At 38.7% G+C, this 9928-nt stretch overlaps 1 protein-coding gene across 3 annotated transcripts in view; it reads left to right on the forward strand.

Annotated features, from left to right (window-relative positions):
- KCNIP4 (Kv channel interacting protein 4) overlaps nt 1-9928 on the forward strand; it is a 611550-nt gene that overhangs the window by 586691 nt on the left and 14931 nt on the right. For all 3 annotated transcript variants that reach the window (XM_011994264.1, XM_011994263.1, XM_011994265.1), the window contains exon 4: nt 4770-4840. In XM_011994264.1, coding sequence (XP_011849654.1) covers nt 4770-4840 — 71 coding nt within the window. The remainder of the gene's footprint in view (nt 1-4769; nt 4841-9928) is intronic.

The following is a 9928-nucleotide window of genomic DNA, read 5'->3' on the forward strand; positions in this document are numbered from 1 at the left end:
AGGAAAAATGTCCTAAGGAAGAACGTGATCTCTGATGGCAAACAAATTCATATGATGGCCATCCTTACACTTCCATTCCACGGAGCCATCGTTTATTCAGGATGATGGTCTGAATGCAACAGGTTTTCTCATTATGAACAGTAACACTGATGGGTCCATAAATCACAACATCTCACCATTTCCTCCAGGAAAGTGCTTTGTCTTATCTACAGAACGCTCTGCAATTTGTATTGTGTCAGGCTGTTAGCTTTCTCTACTGCTTTGTGAAACAGTTTATCAAGCCCAACTTGCTTGGTGAGCTGGATGTCAGAAAAAACTGGATTGAACACAAGCCTCTTGGTCTGCAGCGGATAAAGTATGGCTACTCTAAGGCAAGCAGAGAGGAGACGGCTTGTTGGTGCTACTACCTATATGGTTACGCAACAACTTTTTAAACTCCACATATAATAGAAGCTTAGCATGTAAGCTTTTAGTTCACTAAACATTTTTAAAGGCCATAAAAATCATAGTTTCCTGGGCTATTTCTGCCCATGTTGTAGGAATGCACTTATGTTGTCTACACTAGGCATCTAATAGACAGCTGTTGAATGAATGAATGAATGAACGAGCTCAAGTCATAATAATCTATCAATAAACATTTATTAAGCAGCTGCTGTGTGCAAGGCACTTGAGTCAGATGAGTTCTGTAGACATAAAGATTAAAATTTAAAAAAGACTTCACCCACTGAATATCCTTGTCCTAGGACAATATTTCTAACAATTTTTCAGGGTGATTTACAGAGGGCTTATTGATGGAAGCTACTATTCATGCATATGAACTTGCCTTACCACAGTAACGATGTCATGAATTGTATATTCCAATACATGAAGCTAATTCTATTCTTCGTGCTTGAATTCGATGGGAGTAGGGCTTTGGGATAGGAAAAATAAATAAACCAGATTGATTTCATTCTACAAACCTGGGGCATGATAATCAAGTGTGTTTGTTCCAATACTATGAAGAACGAACTCAAGGGTTATTTGCTATATGCATTGTGTTCTCAATATAATTGGGGTAAGACCTTTGGACTAAGACAGTTCAGAGTTTGTGGATAGACTGCTACCTATCAAGGTATGTAACCTCGAGTAGTTTACTTTTCTTGGCTCAGGTTGTTTCTCTGTAAAATGTAGGAGTCACATCAAAGGAATCCTCGGGTTTTTTTCTACTCTAGTATCCTTGATTTCTAAGAGGTGGTATAGGAATATCTTGATTTCATTACCAACTCTACCATGAAGTAACTAGGTGACCTCAGTATGTCACTAAAAGTCCCTATTTTTACCTTTGTTCAATGTAAATACAATGCTAAATAATATCCAAAATGTCTTCCCATCCTAAGAATCTGTAAATTTTGTTGCTCAACTATCAAATCTCAACATTTATTTTTCAGCTTCGCAAGTAAAATTATAAGAAACTGAGGCAATCTCAGCTTAACAAACTCAGTAACTATTTTTGTTATTTAAAGAAATGTGATCACGAAGAGATCATAGACGGAGAAGGGAGATCATCGTTACATCTTTTAAGCCCTGGACTGTACTGAAATCTAGATTCCAAGAAGTCAGTTATTCACTCTTTTAACAAATATTTATTGAGTGCTTAAGAACACAGTGGAGTAAAACCAGAACCATAGATGCTTCTGTAGACAGTTTCTCTTTTCGTCATTTTATCCAGTTTTCTGCCTCGCTGGACATTCCTATGCCTTTGCTTCTTTCTCTCACCCAATCAAAGCAAGTAGCTTCACTCCTCTTCTTTCAAACTTTCCACTGTCTTCAGGTGCTTGCCAGAAGAAATCCAAACTCCATCATAAGGACCATTGCTTTTTAGGACATAATTTTCTTGTCTTTTATTGAGCGGAAAATTGCATTAAATTAGAGCTCGTCACCTAGACACACAACAGAAATCCTAAAAAGACAGAAAGTTATTTAAGGTGAAAAGATGTTACATTTGTAAAAGATTTGATCACATGTGTTTAAGGTAGTTGAAATAAAAGTGGCTTGTCCAGGAAATAATAGCTAATATTTATTGAAATTTTAATAAGCATATAGGCTTATTTCTAAACACTTTGCAAATAGTGTCTCATTTAAACTTTATAAGATCTCTATGAAGGCTGGGCACAGTAGCTCACGCCTGTAAATCCCAGCACTTTGGGAGGCCAAGGCAGGCGGATCACCTGATGTCAGGAGTTTGAGACCAGTCTGGCCAACGTGATGAAACCCTGTCTCTACTAAACATACAAAACTTAGCCAGGTGTGGTGGCAGGTGCCTGTAATCCCAGCTACTTGGGAGGCTGAGGTAGAACTGCTTGAACCCAGGAGGTGAAGGTTGCAGTGAGCTGAGATCGTGCCATTGCATTCCAGCCTGGGGCCAAGAGCAAGACTTTGTCTCAAAAAAACAAAAAAAAAACAAAAAAAAAACACTCTATGAAGTACATACTGATATTGTTGTTATTTTGTAGATGAGGAAACTGAGCCACACAAAGGTAAAACAACTTGCTTGAGGTCATGCACTTAATCGTTGGTGAAGCTGAGATTTAAATTCAGGCAGTCTGACTCTACTATGCTATTACCAAAACCTCTGTGCACAGATTGTCTAGACTGGGAAGCTGCTGTAACTTCTAAAAGAACTGCCGAGGCACATTTAGAAGAACAGGATGTCCTCTGTACCACATTGAAAGCATAATTCCCACATGTCAAGCTTTAAGCTAGAAAAACTCCATTTGAGAAGAATAGTAATTATCACATACCCATGTTATCTTTTTTTTTTTTTTTGATTAAAAAAATAGCAAACATCGTTTGCTTTGAGCCATTATTCACAGTGAGTACTGCTTGCTAAGGTAAAAACATTTACTCTGATTGTAAAAACAGGGTAACAAGAGACTTGCTTAATGAAGCTCATTATAAAATATGCAAAATCTCTTTTTTTTTCCTCCTCCGAATATAAGTTTAACACACCATCGAGCAATTCACATCTCCAGAGGGCACTATGTAGTTCAAGAAGTCTGTGAAAAAGTACTGTTGAGAGTAAAACAACTTTGCAAGTTGAAATAGGCTGCCAATTCTTGATAACTCTATAATGGAGCTTCCCAACAACAGAACTAAGTTTATGGTAATTAAACCCCTGGCTCCATATGCAAAAGGATTTCTTCCTGCAACCTATCAATACTGGATGGACGTCCATTCTAGATGTCACGGTGTTACATATTATTTAGACCCAATTTTGGTGCTTGGTTAGTTCACTGAAAATAGTGCTAGTAATTCGTGTGTTTAAAGATGAGTAGTTCCTCATAGCATATTAAAAAGGTGAGAGATGACCGAAGATGCCACTGTCATTTTGAGAAATTGAGTGTACAATCTACCTCATGAAATGTATAGCCTTCAGTAATGTTAATTACTGCACTGAAGCATTCAGGAAAAACAACCTATAAGGAAGCCGTGGGCCCTGAGAGCCAGGAGAGAAATTTAGATGACCTCTGACCTCTCTTATCTGGGGAGGGCAATTCTGTACTCCTGTTACTGTGACTTAGCTTCCTGACAGCCTATAAAAAGCAATTCATAAAGTAAAAAGTAAATCAATGATAAGTTAAAACCCAATAAAGGTTAAAAGTTAGAAAGAGATGAGATTTAAAACAGAAGATAAAAGGCTAGAGCCAATGAGCGAAAAGGTTACCATTTGATTTTGAAAAGACAAAAAAGGTTAAAATAAAAGGCTAAAGCCCATGAGATGAAACACTGAAAATAATCATGTAAATTTTATCAAGGTTCAAGCACAGAAACCCTTAGGAATGAAAGCTAGGCACTCAGAACAGAAAACAATAAGGAAAAACTACAGACTTTTAAATGAAATGGCAGATAAGCCCAGAGATTAAGGAGACAAAGGAGAAACAGGAGAGGAAGGAAGGAAAAATGAGAGGGGAAGTATACCTGATGGAAGCAAACTAAGAAGACCTGTTAGACTTCAGAAGACATAATTGTCCATCATTACCCAGATCCTCCGATCCCACCCAGGGCCCTGAAAGAGTAGGGGCTCCCTACTTCATGCAACTTCATACAACTAGGAACATGTAGGACCACCCAGTCCCCTTCCAACACAGCCACAGAAACTTCCCAAGTGACCACTGACCCCAATCCATCAGCCAACTTCACTGCCTGTGAGCTAGCCTGGCACTAGCTGTGCGCTAGCCTGATTCTCCAAGTCAGAAAGACCTAAGTTCATGTCCCAGATTTACTCCTTCTTCACTGTGTGACTTTGGGCATGTTTTTCACCCTCTCTAAGTCCCAATATCACTTTCTGAGTTGTAACAATGATGAAAGTTCTAATAATGACAGAGACACTAATAATAGCAACTCGTCTCTGTCTCATTAATATTATTATTACTTTACTTCTAGAACTGTTCTCGCCCAAACACTAAGCAAATTCCAGACAAGTCTCAATCTTCACATCCACCTATGGGACCATTTCTTGTCCCAGTGTTAATCTCATCACCCAGGACTACAGCATTGCCAGCCAGAAACTCATAGAGAATGTTTGTCACCAATGGCCTTCATCTAGGTTGCTCATTCCTGTGAGTCTCAAACTCTAGTCCTCTACAGAAAGAGGGTAAGCAGTTGTGAAGAAAGCACAAACTAAAGGAGGCAGAGTTAATTCTTCTGGATCAAAGGAAGCTTGGACTGCAATCCAAGTCTTATGTTGGATATGGAAACACTGACTTAATATTCCCTTTTCACCATTTCAGACTCTACAACATATGCACACTTTCTGTTCAATGCGTTTGATACGGACCACAATGGAGCTGTGAGTTTCGAGGTAAGCCCTGGATTACACTCCTATCATTTGACTTTAGTTTACGCTTTTTAGGAGGAAATGTTGAGTTCCGTGATGATTATTTTTGCTCAGGGGAAATAAAGCCCAAGGACATTCCCTTTCTCTCATGTAATTGCCAAGAATTATCTTTCAAAAGATGTACGAATTGCAAGCCACATTTAGTTTATATTCTAGTGCTTTATATTGGCTCATACAAGGAGAGTCCATTTCTTCAACTGCATGTGAAAAGTCCCAGAAGGCAAATGATTTAACTAACAGTTACTGACACCTCCTTATGGGCCAGTCAGTTGTAGGCCTTGGAAATACAAAGATGATAAAGTCAAAAGCCCCGCTGTGGCAGTCTCAGTAAGTGGGGCAAATGGGCAATAAATTAAATATAGAAAAAGACTATATTCACCAGTCTGACAATTCTACGAGGAAATCTCTTTTTAAATGACAAACTTTAAGTGATCTGTAGAGAAAGTTCTGGGGTTTTTTTTTTTTTTTTTTTTTTTTTTTTGAGAGACAGAGTCTTGCTCTGTCACAAAGGCTGGAGTGCAGTGGCACAATCTCAGCTCACAGCAACCTCTGCCACCCAGGTTCAAGTGATTCTCCTGCCTCAAGCCTCCTGAGTAGCTGAGATTACAGGCACTTGCCACCATGTCTGGCTAGAAAGTATTTAATTTCGTTCATGAACTACTGTGTATAATTCTGTTCATGAACTACTGTGTATAATTTCATTCATGAACTACTATATATTTCTAGTAAAATGAAATATGTCCTAGATACTTACATAGCTTATATATGTATATTTCATATATATATATATGTAATTCATATGATTCAAATGGTACATGGCAGATCACAAATTGTAGTATATTGATTTAAATATTAGGAGAATAAACCCAACATGAACTCTGATCAGCTGTGAAGGGTTTTATTTTTGTTAGGGAAAACGTGAAAAATATATACCTCATTTGTTACATTCTGATTTGGTTGTGCTTGGGCTCAGAAGTAGCATTATACATATTTTGCTTTGTGATTCCAGTTTTTTTCCATATATACTATATATATATATTTATTTATGGAATATGTATATATATATGAGATAATTTGGAAGATGCATTTATTTTTGGAAGTGAGGAAGGATGCATCTTAAATATCAGCAGAAATTTTGATGAGAGCCCTGATAAAGGGAAGCAGATGATGAATGAGGTCAGCAAGGAAATGGTACGGGTGCAAAAAGGGCTGTAGCAGGGAAACCTGCCCAGTGTAATCAATGGGCGAAGTCTAAAGGACAGTCAGGAGCTCCTTAAGAGAATAAAGGCTTGGGATGGGATGGGAAGCAATGGAGAGTGGGGCAGAGGCTGGACAGAGTATATCAGGCCTGGGAACCAAGAGAAAACATGTGTAAATCATCAAGAAGATAGAATACACAATTGGAGAGCCAAGAGCGAAGGCTGGGGAAGGAGACAGAGGCCAGATCCTGACACATCTTAGGCAGGAGACTGGACTATCTTGCAGGAGATGAGGAGTCTTTGTAGAATTTTTGGCAGGGATGTCAATTTCTCAGAGCTATGTTCCTGGAAACATGGAGTGTAATTAGCAGCTAAGTATGCCAAGAGTCCAGACAGGGGCTGATGAAAGCCTGAACTCCAGTAAAGGTATTGGAGGTGAAGCATGAAACAAATTCAAAAGAAATTAAAACATAACTGGTAGAATTGTATTTCAACAGAACTGTTATGTTTAAAAGAAAAGTTCATATGGGCGTAGGCAGCGATCTGGGTGCAAGGGCTTTGTGGAGTCCAGATGAAAAAAGAAGGGTGCAGCCTTCTGTGATGTAATCCAGCCAGTCATCACAGGGACAGGATGAACAGGGGCACCCAAAAACCTCCTCACACATACTCCGTGTTCATGCAGACTGGGTACCACAATTGCAAAGATTCTGGGCCAGGAATCCCAAAACGTCATCTCCCATAACTTAAGTGAAAAATATCACTGAGAAGAGAAAAATAAAAGCTGAGAGTGGAGAAGAAATGAACTAAGGAGAGGGAATGAACTAAGTCAAGATAGGGCAGGCAGGTTTATCCTGGGTGTAGAAGCAGCAGTTAGTGGAGGGAGAGGAGATGGTTGTGGGAAGAGTGTCCTGGGTTCCAGTCTCCATAATGTTTCTTTTGCTAATGGCAGCTTAAGTCACTCCATGAGAGTAACTGATCATTTCATGATAATGTCGTATTTGTGTTTGCTTCACTTTAGGAACAAGTTTAATTACAGCACAGTCTTAATTTATAATATAGAAGCCAAAGGTTTTACCTAATACAGTTCACCTAATATAAACTTTTATACCTGGCTTCCAGAGGATGAGTAAGGCAAAAACTATTAGTGATTCCATTACTTGAAATTACTTATGTATCAGAAATATACCACCAATTTCCTAGGGCAAATTATATCCAATTTTACAGGTAAATTTAGTCTGGTGTTAATGATATGGAACCATGCATAACATTGCTTTTATAATATTTATGTAAAATACCAGTAATTGCAATGAACACTGATTATAATTTGGGAAATTAGTTGTAATGGTTGTATATGATATGCATATTGGTAAAATGCCTTGCCTTCTAAGGGAAAACTAATGGCTAAATTAATAAAGTTTGGATGAAAATCAAATTTAAAACTAGGCTGTTACAGTTACTTTTCTAAATTGATTAGCTACCTGGGAAATCTCTAGAAAACAGAAATGGTTAGGGAATGAACACATTTTGAATAGCAATAGAATACTGAGAAGTAGAGAGACCATCTGATTCTATGATAAAGGATAATGGGAGATTTCCACTTAATTTGCTTAAACCTGAAAAGGCAGAATAAATATGATATGAGGGGCTCTGGATTTGGTATGATGGGATCTAATCTCCATTTTGCCACTCAGTGGCTCTGAGACCCTGGGCTGAGTACTTAACCCTCTTGACCTTAGTATTCATACCACTAAAACATCAGCAACCAAAGCTACTTAATAAGATAGTGTAAGAATGAAAAAGTCATAATGTCAGTAAAGGGCTTGGCTCTGTGTCTGGCACCAAATATGTGTTCATTATTTATTAGAAGTTAACTATAGCAGTTATCAGTTGGGGTTTTGTTTTTGTTTTTGTTTTTTATTATACTTTAAGTTCTGGAATGCATGTGCAGAGTGTGCACTTTTGTTACATAGGTGTACACGTTCCATGGTGGTTTGCTGCACCCATCAAGCCATCACCTACATTAAGTATTTCTGCTAATGTTATCCCTCCCCTAACCCCCCCACCCTCGGACATGCCCTGGTGTGTGATGTCCCCCTCCCTATGTCTGTGTGTTCTCATTGTTCAACTCCCACTTATGAGAACATGTAGTGTTTGGTTTTCTGTTCTTGTGACAGTTTGCTGAGAATGACGGTTTCCAGCTTCATCCATGTCCCCGCAAAGGACATGAACTCATCATTTTTTATGGCTGCATAGTATTCCATGGTGTATATGTGCCACATTTTCTTTATCCAGTCTATTATTAATGGACATTCAGGTTGGTTCAAAGTCTTTGCCATTGTGAATAGCGCTGCAATAAACATACATGTGCATGTGTCTTTATAGTAGAATGATTTATAATCCTTTGGGTATATGCCCAGTAACAGGATTGCTGGGTCAAATGGTATTTCTGGTTCTAGATCCTTGAGGAATCACCACACTGTCTTCCACAATGGTTGAACTAATTTACACTAGTTGAGGGAACTTTTCTAACAAAGCCAGTTAATAATGACATTGGTCACCTCATTACCCAGTAAGACAACTACATGTAAATGCATGATTCTAAGCCATAGCAGTCTTCGATTGGCAGGGAGTCAGGGGAGTCAGGAGGACTAATGTCCCTGGCATAGTGGCCAGCACTGAGGCACTCATTAAAGGTGTGACAGATGAACAGAATCCACAACTGAACAAGTCCAGGCTATTATAAAGTCAAATCTCTATGCCTTTCTCCTTCTTTTGCCTTGATAATAAGAGAATGGAAACCAGAATTCGGTACAGACCTCCCCACCCTTTTATCATTTTTTGTACATTAGGGAACAGATATAACCTCCATTGACATTTACAAGTAAAGTAATTGTGCGAAGTACTCTTTGAGAGTTGTTGTTAAGTTTGCCACTGCCTGCTTGAGAGACTTGAGTTACCACTCAGAAAGCATGGAGCAAAAATCTTATAAGCCACATTAAGTTTCTCATTTTTCTTTTGCGCAAAAAGAGACAGTCATTCCTGTTTTAAATAATTCTTTACTGATACCATCCCACAAGATAAAAAGAGAGAGGTGCTCAAAGTCCATAGCTATCTTTTAATGTAAATTGGTCCAGGATATATAATATTTAAGAAAATGTGAATCAGATGTCACCATGTGAATCAGGATACTTTTGTTCACAAATATTAGAAAAGGATACATTAAGTGACCAAAAAACAGTATGATAATTTCATTGGTTCACAGGAACAAAAAGGCCAGAGATGGGGCTGGCTACAACCTAAGGGTGGGACCCTTTAGGGCTGCAAGAAGAGGCCACAGCTCCTTGGCTGCAGGATTCATTGCTCCTGTTGAGCAAGGAAAGCAGCACATCTCTGTCCTACCGTTCCTAGCAAGACTCTGAGTCTGGGGAGTCATGCTTAGACTTGGACTAGGTTTAGTCAAATGCCAACCACAGATCCAGTTGTCCGGCCAAAGGGATAAATGTACTTCCTAACTTTGCCCAGGTCATGACTGTATCACTAGATGCAGAGATGGAGTGAGCTTCCACAGAACATCATGGAGCACCAAATGGAAATTTAGGATCTAATAGGGAGGCAAACACCACAAGTCCACAATTGACTTAGAAGTGCTATTTTTATTTTACTTATTTATTACTATTATTATACTTTAAGGTCTAGGGTATATGTACACAACGTGTAGGTTTGTTACATATGTATACATGTGCCATGTTGGTGTGCTACACCCATTAACTCGTCATTTACATTAGGTATTTCTCCTAATGCTATCCCTCCCCCCAACCCCCACCCCAAGTCAGACCCCAGTGTGTGATGTTCC

This window comes from Mandrillus leucophaeus, unplaced genomic scaffold, assembly GCF_000951045.1.
Source record: "Mandrillus leucophaeus isolate KB7577 unplaced genomic scaffold, Mleu.le_1.0 Scaffold449, whole genome shotgun sequence".
Taxonomy (NCBI): Eukaryota; Metazoa; Chordata; class Mammalia; order Primates; family Cercopithecidae; genus Mandrillus; species Mandrillus leucophaeus.